General features: G+C 50.0%; 1 protein-coding gene across 1 annotated transcript in view; it reads left to right on the forward strand.

Moving 5' to 3' along the window:
- The first annotated feature begins 1263 nt into the window (after positions 1-1263).
- The window catches only part of ADAMTSL5 (ADAMTS like 5), a 270500-nt gene continuing 256923 nt past the window's right edge, over positions 1264-14840 (forward strand). The window contains exon 1 of the mRNA XM_069222636.1: positions 1264-2603. Coding sequence (XP_069078737.1) covers positions 2587-2603 — 17 coding nt within the window. The 5' untranslated portion in view covers positions 1264-2586. The remainder of the gene's footprint in view (positions 2604-14840) is intronic.

Genomic DNA, 14840 nt, shown 5'->3' on the forward strand with positions numbered 1-14840 from the left:
TGAGCACAGAATACTGAGGCAGCATAATCCTAAAGCCATCTTCGGCGTCTTTAATCTATTTACAGACACTCCCTGCCCCTTCAGCTCACTCTTGCAGCTTTCTGCTTTCTCCCTTTGTGACGCTTTTTGGGTTTTCTCGTCCTCAGTCTTTCCCATATGTGCCTTTTGCTCACAGTAAATGCTTGAGGAAGAAAAATAAGTACCGGCCCACAAACATAAGTGCTGGTGCCCTGCACCGGAAACCATCAGCTCAAATTAAGCACTGCACCATCCAGATGCAAGAGTATGAGAGCTGGAACTGCAGGTGAAATTGTTGCACTTTCTTTAGTAAAGAGAGTTGGTATAAGGCTGTCTTGGTTTTGTAGGCAATGTGTTCCTTAAGGGTGAGGTCTATGTCTGACTGACTGTCCATGTGTTGCTTCATATGCAGAAAAGATGAAAACACTTTTGGGCCAAAGTCAAAACAGGATGGCTGTTATAAGGGACAATTGTTTGCTACCAGAAGCCTGCATTTTAAGTCTCACTCATTAGGTGTGAGTGTCACTCCTCAGAGTACAATGTCAGTCCTAGCTCATTCTAATAGCTCCATTGGCGCTGATGGAGTGAGTCTCACAAATAGGGAATCTTGATTATTCTTAGTTAAATTATACCTAAAACTTCTCCTCAAAAGTCCGAAATTCCACAGTGGTGTAGGTACTGCAAACGGCAGATCTCTCTATAAATAAGGAAAGGAGCGAAACACACGGTATGGGTGGGGGGTGGAAGGGGTACTTGGGCGGAGTTTCTAATCACCTTGAAAATCCCGCAGACATGGGAAAGACATAAAGAGGGAAGCATCAGTCACCAGCAGTGAAGAGAGGCGGGCGGACTGGGAGAGATGGAAGGAAAAGTAACAGACCTGGAGTGAGTCGGCGGGAGAGGCGAAGAGAACATTAAAGGGCATTCTCCGTGACCAGCAGAGTCCAGTGCCGGGAGCAGAGGGCAAAGGCCGAGGAGCAGAGCCTGCCGATGCGGTAGAGACCAGGCAAGGGGACAGCGGGGCAAAGGCTGTCGAGGGAGGCAGCAGCCGGCGCGGGGTCCCCGCCCCTGGGAAACAGGACGCAGGGCGAGCCTGGGCGCAGCGCGCTATCTCAAAGCTCATAGCTGTCCACACCGGCACTGCACAGTGTTCCCAGGCGAGAGGATTGCGCAGGACGGGAACCAAGCCTTCCCGTGCACAACACGGCCCCTGCAGGGAGAGGGCGTCCAGGGCATTCCCACCACACCCCAACGCATGTGAGCGCGGGGCCGGCAAGAAACACCCCGGGGGAGCGGCAGATAAACACCTCGGCGGCGCAGGAGAGGCTCCTGGAACCAGATCTCGACAGCCAGTGGCAAGAAAAGTGCGAGCGCTGCCAGGAAGTTAATTGCTCGCAGCTTTTATCTGCTTGGAGGCTTATCGAAAGTTACCTAGAGATTCGCCTAAACTCGTCTTTTGCACGTGTGATGTGGCAGAGTCGTGAGGTAAATCAGCAAAAAATCTGAGTTTCATCACTCGGAGCCGGAGGCAGCAGGAGAGGCGAAGGAACGGGAGGATGCGACGCCCTGGGGTCGAGGAGTTCGCGGATACATCTCTGGGGGTGCTGCCCTGCACCCTAAGTGTGTGATAAAAGGAGGTCCTCGCTGAGACATCACAGGGTTATCACCACAGGGGCAATCGATCACCTCGTCCTCCTCGTTCTTGTCCCCAATCTTCTGGGGATCGACAGCATGCACCCTGCAGTGTGCCCTGGGGATAGACCTTATTGAGAGATCTCAGGGAGATTTCAACCTGCTCCTTGAGTGTACCCGAAGGACACACCTTCCCGATAGTTCTCAGGGGCTTTACAGCCTGTCCCTTGAAGCGTGCCCCGAGGATACACCTTCCTGCGAGATCTAAGGGGGTTTACAGCCTGTCCCTTGGAGAGTGCCCTGAGGATACACCTTCCTGCGAGATCTAAGGGGGTTTACAGCCTGTCCCTTGGAGAGTGCCCTGAGGATACACCTTCCTGAGAGATCTTATTGGGCTTACAGCTTGTCCCTTGGAGCACACCCTGAGGATATATCTTCATGAGAGATCTGGGGAAGGGGGCTTTCAAGCTGTCCCTTGGGGCGTAACCTGAGGACACACCTTTCTGGGACATCGCGGGAGCTTTACAGTCTGTCCCTTAGAGCGTGCCCTGAGGATACACCTTCCTGGGAGATCTCAGGGTTCTTGCATCCTGTCCATTGAGTGTACCCTGAGAATACAGCCTTGGTTTGATCCAGCCCCCTTTTGGCCCCGGTCCTGCTGAAATCCTAGGATGGCCATGGGTGGAGCAGCCCCGGCTGGGGCTCAGTATGGCCCCTCTCCACTTCTGTGCTGTGGACTGGTTTGTGCACCGAGCAGCTGTGGACACTCCCCCAGTGTGTGTGAAGGAGATACCCACAACGCACCCCTAGTCTGACTCGTGCCAACGCCGCTAACACCTCGAAACCGTACATGAAAGCCAAGTTCTCTTTCAGAACTGAGAGGGAGCTGTCCTAACTTCATGTGCTTTAACCCTTTCGCCACCAAGGAGGGAGAGGATGCTGCCCAGCTGCAGGTGAGTTACGTTCTCTTGCGTTTGTTTTTATTTGTTGTTTTTGATGTATTGTTTTTATTTGCTGACCTGGTTGTTAGGTGCAAATCGTCTATGGGGCCTTGGGGCTACTTCATGGCACGGACGCTATATTGTATATGGTACTAAAGGGCCAGTCGTGTCGCTTTACCTGATCTGACGTGACCATCCCGCCCAGTCTGTGTTCATCATTTAAAAGAAGCGCCCTCCTGTGTCGCATTCTTCACTACTGAGGCCGACGCAATCGCCCCCTTCCCGCCACTGAAAGTTGCAGTAGTTGGGTCCCTTATAGCCGCGTCAAGGAGGAACAAACTATAAGCACCCCGCTCGAACAACTCTTTGCGCCTCTCCTTGGATGGCCAAGGGTCACGTACCCTTTGTGTAGATTCAGGTATCTTCTGCATTGTTGACATCAGAGCTCCAGGCCCCTTTGACCACGGAGCGGTGCCGCTGTTCTCTGGCTGGGGCACCTTCCTATAGCTGGGCGCGGTGCCCCCAGCGCCTCCTCGTTGCTGGGAAGCGGAGAGAACTTTAGTTGCGAGTCTCACTCACCACGTGAAGGCATCAACCTCATACGTGGTATTATCATTCATTATTCACCTCCTGTCTCCAGCAGCCTACGTCTGCATGACAGTTCTCTCCAATGATCCCCGTGGGTACACCCCCACGCTAGAGGGTCTCAACACCCTTCGCCATGAGAAATGCCATGAACGGGCGGGCGTGAACCGCACAGCAGCGCTGGATGCAGAGCGTGCGCGCAGCAGGAGCCTCACTGGTGCGTGCCACATGGGGCGTAGCATTGGTGCAACAGGTGAAGTGGCACCGAGGCCCAAAGCGACGAGGGGTCCGTTCAACCTGGACTATGTTGTATTTTACTACCCAAAGGGCAGTCAAACGTGCCGTTTTCCTTGCTTGCACCACGGCCCTTGGCATCCTCGCTTCACTGCTGCGTGCCACGGTAGCTCCATGAAGGCAGATGTGAAATCTGGGTCGAAGTAGGCACACATGCTTTGGGTGTGAGAGTCAGTACCCTTTAGCCATTTTGGTAAATTAATGCGCAATTTTGAGTTAAAGGGTTTTCACCTGTTAGATGTCAGTCTCAATGGCTCTGTGATGCTGTACTTTTCAGCACAGGAGATAGATCGGATTGTTAGTGCACCTGCTGCAGTTAATGTGTTGGTAGCCTAAAGGCTGCACGGACAAACCCCGCCGGTGGCCAAGGCCTACTCCGCCTTTCATTCACATCAGCTCGATAAAAGGCGTGTGGTAGGTAGTTGGATTAGAAATTCTCCCTGCGGCTTGACCGAACAGAGAGCAGTAGTTGCCGTTTGCGCTTCTGTGCAAGATGATAGACTGTTTGCTCAAAACAAAGGCGCACCTTTTGTTAGCCTCGGTGTCTGTAACCCTGGGAGTGGTCTGTTGAAGGAGCTCGTAGAAACCCACAGTGACTGCTGCTGAGGCATGCAGCCGGATTCCACCGAGATAAGGCGCGTGTGTCATAGTTTTGGTCTGGTTTCACTATTATTGAAAATATCTTTTACTTTTGTCCACAGTTACACTGTAGATGGCCACGCTGAAAACACACGTGGACCATTTCTGAATATGTGATGTGAAGGGGTTTAATGTGGTGACGTCACAAGTCAGCCCTGATGTAGGGAGGGAAATTGTGAGACCTCTGTGACGCACATCCTGCATCCAAAGCGCATCTAGTAAGGAGCAGTCTCTGTGGTGAAGGGGGGCTTGTGCCTTGGCACACCATTCACTCCAGAACACACCTGACTTCACAGATATGTCTTTTGGTGAAGGGAAAGGTGTTCTCTGAGGAGTCAGCAGGGTACACTGACACCTAGCCACATGGATTTAGATCCCAGCTATATGAACAAAGAATGGTGTGATTTCTGGCAAACCACTCTATCTCCGTGCACCTCAAATTGTAAATGGACTCACAGCAGAGGGTGAGATGCTTCCCAATGAGATGATTCCCCCATGTGATAACCTAGGGCCAGATGTAGCAAGCAGTTTTGCCCATTCTGTCTCTATGGGAAAATGTGTTCGTACATATGGCCCCTAGTGTCTCTGATCTGGTCTCATTCACATCCTTCGCCAATACTGGTCCTTTAACAATTCATCACTTTCAGGTTACAAAGCTTCGGCTCCTAGGGTTTCCACCCTTTGCCCTTCTGTCATTTGACATTCTTGCTTTTGCGACAGACACGCAGTTTGCATCTCACATATCAGACCACAGGCTGTTTGTTGGGCAAAACTGTCACACGTTTATTCATAATTTCATTAGCCAGTACCTAGGAAGGTTTAATTTACGGGCGATCCGATTGTTCTGATCTGTTTAAGACTAACCACATCCTGAACCCAATATCACGGTGGTGTATTTATTTGCCATCCGGTGCTCTGCATTTCTCATTAGGGCGGCAGCTCATACAATGTTAGAGTTGCTGCATCTGTGTTCCCACAAAGCGAATTAAGGCCAACACCCAGCTGTCAGAACTGGGCCGGCTTTAGGGCGGTGCGAGCGGTGCGGCCACACCGGCTGCTGACCTGGATTGGGGGGCGTGGAGTGTAGCAATAACGTACAAAACTTGGGTTTGAAAAGCACCTGCTAAGAAGTTCCTTGTGGTCTATCCTTCACGAACAATTAAAATGTCAAGATACCTCTTGTGATTAATGTTCCTGCTAGGGAGAGATGGGACTTTTGGCAGCTTTGACTAGCCAGAAAGTAGAGCAGATGGTTAATTTACCTGCTGCATAGAATCAATCAATCAATCACGTAATTTATAAAGCGCGCTACTCACCCGTCATGGTCTCAAGGCGCTGGGGGGAGAACTACTGGTCGAATAGCCATGTCTTGAGGTGTTTCCTGAAAGTAAGTAGGTCCTGGGTCTGGCGTCAGTGGAGCGGTAGGGAGTTCCAGGTCTTGGCGGCAAGGTGAGAGAAGGATTTTCCTCTGGCGGTGGGGCGGCGAATGCAGGGGACGTAGGCGAGGGCGAGGCTGGCGGATGGGAGTGTGGAAGGTGAGTCTGTCGTTGAGGTAGGCGAGGCCTATGTTATGGAGGGCTTTGTGTGCGTGGGTGAGTAGCTAGAAGGTAATCCTCTTCGATACGGGTAGCCAGTGTAGGTCTCTGAGGTGGGCAGAGATGTGGTCGTGGCGTGGGACATCGAGGATGAGTCGGGCGGAGGCATTTTGGATACGTTGTATTTTCATTTGTAGTTTGGCCGTGGTTCCTGCATAGAGTGCTTTGCCTTAGTCCAGTCGGCTGCTGACCAGGGCGTGGGTGACAGTCTTTCTGGTTTCGATGGGAATCCACTTGAAGATCTTGCGGAGCATGCAAAGGGTGTTGTAGCAGGAAGAGGAGACTGCGTTGACCTGCTGAGTCATGCTGAGTGCTGAGTCCAAGATGATTCCGAGGTTTCGTACTTGGGTGGTGGGTGTGGGTGCGGCTCCTAGGGAGGTAGGCCACCAGGAATTGTTCCAAGCGGAGGGGTTGCTGCCGAAGATGAGGATCTCTGTTTTGTCTGTGTTTAACCTGAGGTGGCTTGATTCCATCCAGTTGGTGATGGCGTGGAGTCCATTGTGGAGGTTGTTTCTTGCTGTTGTAAGGTCTTTCGTGAGGGAGATGATCAGCTGGGTGTTGTCTGCATGGGATACTATGTTGATGTGGTGGGATCTTGCGATGTTGGCGAGAGGAGCCATGTAAACGTTGAAAAGTGTTGGGCTGAGGGAGGATCCATGGGGGATGCCACTGATGGTCTTGGAGGATTTGGACAGGTAAGGCGGAAGGCAGACTCTCGGGCTTCTGCCGAGAGGAATGACGAGATCCATTCGAGGGTCTTGCCGCGGATCCCGGCATTGTGGAGGCATGTTCGAAGGGTGTGGTGACAAACGGTGTTGAAGGCTGCAGAGAGGTCCAGGAGGATGAGCACTGCGGTTTCGCCTTTGTCGAGCATGATCCTGATGTCATCTGTAGCAGCAATGAGTGCGGTCTCAGTGCTGTGGTTCTTGCGAAATCCGGATTGGGAGGTATCGAGTGCTTTGCTGTCTTCCAGGAAGCGGGATAGTTGGCTGTTTACGATTTTCTCAATGACCTTCGCTGGGAAGGGGAAGAGGGAGATGGGCCGGTAGTTTTTGGGGTCATCCGGGTTCGCCTTGGGTTTCTTCAACAGGGCATTGACGTCAGCGTGTTTCCAACTCTCTGGGAAGGTGGCTGTCTCGAAGGAGCTGTTGATGATGGCGCGGAGATGGGGGGCGATGATGTCGCTGGCTTTGTTGAAGATCTGGTGTGGGCAGGGGTCCGAGGGGGGGCCGGAGTGGATGGAGGCCATGGTGTTGATGGTGTCTTCACTGTTGACGTGGGTCCAGGCGCATAGAGGGTTAACGTTGCTTGGTGCGTTGGGTTCGTGGCTGTCTGTGGTTGGCTGGTGGGTCTGGGGTTTGAAGCTGTAGTGGATGTGTTCGATCTTTCAATGGAAGTAAGTGGCGAGGGAGTTGCAGAGCTCCTGTGACGGTGGGGGTTCGTGGGAGCAGGGCTTGGGGTTGGAGAGTTCTTTGATGATGCCGAAGAGCTCTCTGTTGTTGTGAACATTGGTGTCTATGTGGCTTTTGTAGTAGGTTCTTTTGGTGGTGCGGATCAGCTGGTGATGTGTGCGGATTGCAGTCTTGAGGGCGATGTGGTTGGATTCGGTAGGTACAAGGCGCCAGGTCTTCTCCATTCTTCGGCATTCCCGTTTGGAGGCCTGTAGGTCGGGGGTGAACCAGCTGGCCTTGGATCTGTGGTGGATGTCTGAGGGTTGTTTGAGTGGCGCGAGGGTGTTGGCGCAGTCGTCTATCCATTGATGCAGGTTGGTGGTGGCTGAGTTGGGGTCCCGGGTCCTAGGAGGAGGAGCCTGGGCGAGGGTAGAGATCAGCGGTTCTGTCGAGATTCTGTTCCAATAGTGGCGGGGTGGTTGAGTGGTAAGGTGGTGAGTGACCGGCTTCTGAAAGGAGAAATGGATGCAGCAATGGTCGGTCCAGTGGAGTTCGGTGGTGTGGTTGAAGGAGACGTGGTTGCTGGCTGAGAAGATGGGGTCGAGTGTGTGTCCTGCGGTGTGGGTGGGCGACGTGATGAGTTGCTTGAGGCCGAGGTTGGTGAGGTTGTCGAGTAGGTTGGTGGTGTTGATATCGTTGTTGTTTTCAAGGTGGAAGTTCAGGTCGCCAAGGAGGATGTAGTCCGTTGAGGCGAGGGCTTGGGCGCTGATGCTGTCGGTGATGTCGTCGCAGAAGTTAGGTCGGGGGCCCAGCGGTCTGTCGACCAGTGTTCCTCTGAGGGTGGTGTTGGTGTTGACATGGATTTTGAAATGGAGGTGATCGGCAGAGTTGATGGTGTAGTGGGAGCTGGAGGAGACTCTGATGGTGCTTTTGTGGACTATGGCGGTTCCTCCTCCTGGTTTGTTGGTGCAGTCTCTTCTAGTGATCTTGTAGCCTTCAGGTATGGCTATGGCTATGTCTGGTTCCGAGGCCAGATTCATCCAGGTTTCGGTGAGAAATGCGACGTCAGGTGATGATGAGGTCAGTAGGTCCCATAGTTTGATTGTGTGCTTGTGGACGGAGCGGGTGTTGAGCAGAATGCAGCTGAGGTGGTTGTCTGCGGCTCTGTGTCGGAGCTTGGTGATTAGTATGCAGGTGAAGTTGCAGGTTCTGCAGGAGAAGGATCCTTTAGTGTGCTTCGGAGTGGACTGGAAGCAGATGGAGGAGCGTCCTGGATTGAGGGCGTGGAGGTCATTGGCTGTGTAGCAGTGATTGGTGGTGTGGGGGCGCGTGGGCCAGGGGGACTGGTGCTGGGCGCGGATTGGTGCAGACGGGCTTGCCTTAGGCACCCTTCGGCGCGCCAGCGGCGCATCCGCACCTCGGCTGCCATATGAGGGAGGTGGGAGGGAGTGGCAGAGGGAGGAGGGAGGGGAACCAACGAATGAGAGAGCAGGGGGGCAGGGCCGCAGGGACGCAGCAGTGGGAAAACGAAGACTGAAGTGGAGGGAGGGGGCGGAGCAGCAGGGATGCAGCGGCAGGGAGGGGAGCGGGAAGAGAGAAAAAAAATAAAGAATCAAAACCTGGGCACCTGGCGCAGAGGCAGCGGTGAGGGGAGCGACCTGCCTGAAGCAGGGTCAAGGGTCGCCCTCCCTACCGCGCCGTGGCTGCCATATGACGGAGGTGGAAGGGAGTGGCAGCAGGGAGGAGGGAGGGGAATCAACGAATGGGAGAGCAGGGGGGCGGGGCCGCAGGGGCGGGAAAACGAAGACTGACATGCAGGGAGAGGAGCGGGGCCGCAGGGACGCAGCGGCAGGGAGGGGAAACGGGAAGAGAGAGAAAAAAATAAAGAATCAAAACCTGGGCACCTGGGGCAGAGGCAGCGGTGAGGGGAGCGACCTGCCTAACGCACTGAACTATATTTTATGTGGATTATGTGGAGCTGAGTGGATTAGTGAAGCCAGCAATTACCAGTGCTTTAAAACAAATGAATGTATGTGAAAGGGGAACTATGGAGAGATGAGGGGCACATTTGCTTGGTGGGTACTGAGTGAATCCGAGGAGGTGGTATGGCGTGGGGGGCACCAAAAAAAGTCTGTTGCACAGGGTGCCACTAGCGCTAAAGCTGGCCCTGTGTCAGGATACCAACTGTTCCTTGCAGGATAACGGGGTCACCATCACGTTCTTCTCATGGCTCCCTATGGCCTAAAGATATCATAGTTTGCAGCCCCATCTCCATCATTTTGGGCATTATTTGATTTTTTGCGTTAGAATCTCTCAGTAACTCCACTTGAGATGCTGTAGAGCAACTGGTTATTTTTGCTTTGCACTCCAGTGCATGGCAGGTAGGTGGGCAGCTATTTCCTCTGATGCTGCCAATGAGAAGTGGGGGAGTAAGAGATTGAGCTCACCTAAATACCCCCAAACCTGGGCTGGATATGACATCATCCACCCCGGTTCAAGGACTGAGATCTCGTGTTGGCCTTGGCTAGCTTAGTTAGCCAGGTGGCCACTGAAACTATGCTGTTTCCCAGGCAGTGGGGAACACTAAGGAGCTGTGCCCTCTAATGTCCCTTTGTAGGTGACGTGGCCATCCACAGTGGAGCTGGGTTTACACTGTATCAGATACTTAAAATAGTCATTGTATAGTGGTTAGGGCTCAATTTTTCAGTTTTGTGGAAATTTATGTAACTGTGTTGCCATTTTAGGGAGACTGATGGCAGCTGTTCCCTTTTCAAATAGATTTAGGGTTGATATCAGGAATGCAGCAGTCAAGGAGGGCTTCACTTCATTGGCGCTTGCAAGCACATTGTCCCCACTGGTATCCCAGGTGATCTTACACAAGTCACTAACTACTGTCCAGTCCAACCATTAATTTAGCTGCAACTGCCTCGGAGTATTAAAGAGAGCAGCTTTGCTGACAGTGGAGGGAGGATGTGCAGAGTCACTGAGGACTAAACCTGGTGCATCCAGGACAGTCAGTGTCCGATTCTGCAGTACACAACATGGCCACTCACGGGCCATTTACTACAGTATATGACACAATACCATAAAGCACAAACCAAACATCGTATAGCATCAAGTGTTGCAACCTTACCACAGTCCGAGTGAAACATCACTGCAGTGCGAAAACGCCTAGCCTTCAGTACACACAGAGCGATGACAGTGTACTACACATTGCCAGAAACGTACCATAACACCTCGTATTGTAACGTATTGTGACACCATTCGTCCAACAACATGATCTTGTTCTCTTAGTTAATAACTGGTTCCACTGTTATGATAAGGGATGGAACACATAGTTAAATGTGAGGAAGTGCTTGGTGGGAAGTGTGTGGGTTTGTCGTGAGGTCTTTGTGGGAAGCGTTGTAGTGTTGTGTGAGTGATCTTATCCTGTCTTGAGTTGCACTTACATCGTTTATTAGTGTAGTGTTGGTAGGAAGGGTGACAGGTAGAGGGCATGCAGTTTACATTAATCGGTTGCTGTGAGTTACTCTGCAGGTCCCTTAAAGACGTTTTTGGAGAACCACCAAACCATCATCTAAAATCTCTGTAATAAAGGATGGACTGTTCTGGGCGAAGACAAAGATTCGCAGGGATGGTTTCTATTAAGTCAATCCCTGATGCAAGTCATATTTATAACAGGAGAAGTTATCATTTCTTTAAGGCCTTCACTATGAGTGGCCCATATAATAATCTACATTATTTACCAGCCCTGAGATTACTGTTACAGAAGGTTGCAGTAATTTTGAAAGGGGGGGTGAGGCGTAACGGGGATTACACATTTTTGGAAACGAGTTCACCATGCTGACTCCTGCATATTTTCCCCCGGTATTTCACCTGGAAACTTCACAGTCTCTGGGTAAAACAATGCAGAGTTGAGGTGTTTTCACAAAACTTATAATTCTGAGGGAGAGGATAATTGCTGTTACTGGCCCCATTGGAATTATCAGGTCACTCACAATTAGCAGAAGATATCACAGAAGACAAGAAGACAATGTCTCCTAACGGAATTGTTTTCAAAGAACACCTGTAAGCCTATCATTGAATGATATGGATAAAGGCATGAAAAGTGCATGGTAAAAAATAGTTTATTGGTCTTCGCTATCCTACAAGTCAGTGACATCTGAAAAGAAGAAAACGGGGACAACTGAATATACGAAACATAAAAAAGCCAAAAATGGCACTGTAACCTGTGTAAGCAATGGGTGAAGTGAAAAGGTATAGAATATAATAAAACACCCCTAAATTTAGTTGTACTACACGTATACTAGTAGAAATATAAAATCAGACAGTATAGCTAGTCAAACAAAATGGGCATTGATGTTCTGACTCTTAAAATCCAAACAGCGTCATCATCGGGAGAGTTAGACTAAGCTACTTTCATTCTACAAGAGAACATACGTACAAACATAATGATAGATTATAAAATATTTTATTTACTCGTATATCATTCAGTGATAGTGAGCATGCCAATCACAATTGTTTGACATTACCATCTTTGCAGTGGTGTTCCCCCATATTTTTTGCCTTCCTTTGCTGAACCCATTTTTGCTAACCATAGGACTCATAACACTTTACCCCACTAAACAGTGGTAAAGTGCTTAAGCCCTCCTCCCTAAACATGTTGGAACTGACGTACCCCTTATTGACATATTTAATTTACTTATAAGTCCCTAGTATATTATACCACATGTACCCAAGGCCTGTTAATTAAATGTTACTAATGGACTACAGCACTCACTGTGCCACCCGCTAATGTAGCACGTAAAACATATCTCCAGGCCTACCATTGCAGTCTGGGTACATAGTATTAATCTGCCATTTCGACCTGGCAAAACAAACATTTTGACAGACATAAACCTTAATTTTTAGGTCTCGCCTGAGGCAGCGCATCTGCTGTCTCTTCCAGACATTTTGTTTTTTATCAGTGAGCTTAGAGCCAACTCATTACTTCCCATTCATTGGGTTCATTGTCACTTTCATTGGCTTGCTTTTAATTGACTAGCTGCCATATGCTTCCTTCCTCAGTGTGTTTGTCACTTGCCTGGAACTCAGACTCATTACGTGTGTCCTTCCACTGCTCCTTTTTTTGGTGCTACTTTTTTATTTGCGTTTAAGCACTCTACCAGAATGCGTCTTTTTCAGCTGGCTCTGCGTATCCCTCCCTCCTTTGTTCCTGTTGCTTGACGCCACCCCCTTTCTCTTTCCTTTGATGTCCATGGTGTTGCTTACCCAAGCCTCTCCTTCCCACCTGCTGTTGATCATGTGCTTGCTCCTAGACCCTCCTTCCCACCCTCAATTGTCTGTTTTGCTACAAGCCCCCTTCTTACCACCCTCAGCTGTCTGTGTTGTCCCCAGCTCACCCTCCCTCCATGTTGCCTGTCAACCCGTTCTCCTTAACATGCAAACAAAAGCTCTATGACATTCCCAGTGATGGCCGCATCTTAGTGCTTTCTTCCCACCCTTTCTGCTGTCAGTGTTGCCCCTCACAATCCTCTTCTGTGTTGCCTACCAGTCCTCTCACCATGCCAGCAATAAAAAGCGTGCTATTACACTGGCAGCTATGGCCACGTCATAACACATTTTTTTACGTCAGCCATGCATGAGCAGCAGCCGTGCTGCAGTACAGCATGGCCAAAAAACATTGAAAAAAACAACAGCTCTCCTGCAGAGGAGAACTTTTGGCTTTGCCAATGCTTGTTAGTACTTATACGTCAACCATACGGTGTGCCCTAAATGCCCGTAGTGTACTGTATTTAAAATATAGGACACATATATTTAATGTAATATTTACACGTCGTGGCAGTGAAAAAGCTCCAATGTTGTTTTTCACTGTGTCAAGGCTGGCTCGTCTATGGGTTAACACTGGTATACATTCTTACCTTTAATAACTGCTAAATACAGTGTGGGAGCAACTAAAAAAAGTGGGTAAATAAGTCATTGAGCCACTTTAATAGTAATTTAAAATCAAACTTTATGTTCAAGTCATATTTTAGATTAATATTTTGGAAATTACACTTTTAAAAACTTGTGATTTTCCTGACTAAAGCCAAAAGGCTTTCCTGCCAGTGTCTAGATGTCACCTGGCCCCTTGATGGCTCCCCTGTGGGCCGATGTGTATTTCTGCCAAACAAGGGACAAAGTGCTGTGGGTATGAGGTGAGGAGCCTCCCCATCCCCTTCCTGAGTTCCAAAGGATGACTGCCTGTCACTGCCAGTTGAAGCTCACACCTAGGCTTGCCTCCCCTTTGGCTGGCACCTAACAAGTGAGGGTAGCGGAGCTGGCCAGAGATGGTTTAAGAGGTGGACAAAGGCTGCCCTCCAACCACAAACTGGCACTGGCCATAAAAGTGGACCTCACAAGCCACTCCTCAGAACACTCCTAGACCTGTGAGGAATCAGAAGAAGGGCTGCTCTGCTGTCTGAAGAAGATTGAACCTGCTCGCCTTGAACCCAGGACCTCAAAAGTGACTTCAAGGGTCAGTTGGCTGACCTCTTGTTTGAGCTACGGGGACACAACAAACTTCCAGAGGCTTCTTTCCTTTCAACTGACCAGCTCCAACTGGACCTGCTCTAGATCCTGCAGCTGGCCTCTGTTGGAGTGAGTCCTAGTACCCAAGTGGTGCCCACCCAATGTCCTTGATCCTTGGCTGTTTTTGGTGTGTACACTTCCTGTCCCCAAACCGCAAGATTTTTTGCCAATATTCTGCCTGATGAACCGAAGGAGGTCAGGATCACCATCCAAGCTGCAGTCGTCAACCTTGAATTACTGGTCAGCCTCAGCTTGCTGGTTTGCCCACCTGAAGGGGATCTGACTTTATCGGTACTGACACCAGGCAGCATCCAATCAACTTTGAGGCTTTCTTCCGCACAGACTACAGACTCCACCCACTCAGAGCTTTCCCAACATCATCAGCTACTGCACCGGGACCTTGCTATTCAGCACCCTGTCGTCATCGAGTCCCACTTCAGATCCAGCTTATAGCTTGCTCTCCAAACAACTAATCGATGACCACTTTTCCTTCATAAAGGCTTCTAAGTCAGAAGTGAAACTTTCCAGCAGAACAAACCTGTCACTGTGTCGGACCCATGCTCCATCTCTGTCAGACTTAACTTGTGGCTTTGACCTGTTCTAGTTTGACCAGATAAAGGTGGTTGGGGCTTTGTGCTTCTTGGCACTACTTTTGAATTCACCTTTAACAATTAATATCACTGTACACCCCTGTTCACTGCCCTCTGCTGCGTTAGCAATAGGCCATCTTTTAATTGTTTTGAAACCATTCAAGTATGGCTCCCCATGCATGAGCATGGTGCATAGGTGCACGTTCATACCAGCTATCTTGGAATGCTTTTTCTTTTGGTTTATTATTTCATGAGCTCCATCTTTGCAGGCACACAAACAGAGGCTATCTTGGAAAGGTTTATGTTAAAGCAAAAAAATAGCATTCCAGGATGTATGCCGTATGAGCACAATTATGCATGCAAACGCAGGGCAGCTGTCCTGTAAATACTTATGTAGAAGTATTTTAAAATGGTTGCTGTGTATCCAGGGGTGGTTCTTCTCGAGGGCTGTCGCCCCTCGTTCGCTGCGAGCTGCGCAGGCAAAAATAAAATGCTGATGAAAAAAATTACTTTCCATTTATTTTTACTGGTTCAGCGCCCACCAGCCCAGAGACATCCTAGGCATGAGCAGTGGCTTGACTGGAT

This window comes from Pleurodeles waltl, chromosome 3_1 (assembly GCF_031143425.1).
Source record: "Pleurodeles waltl isolate 20211129_DDA chromosome 3_1, aPleWal1.hap1.20221129, whole genome shotgun sequence".
Lineage (NCBI taxonomy): Eukaryota > Metazoa > Chordata > Amphibia > Caudata > Salamandridae > Pleurodeles > Pleurodeles waltl.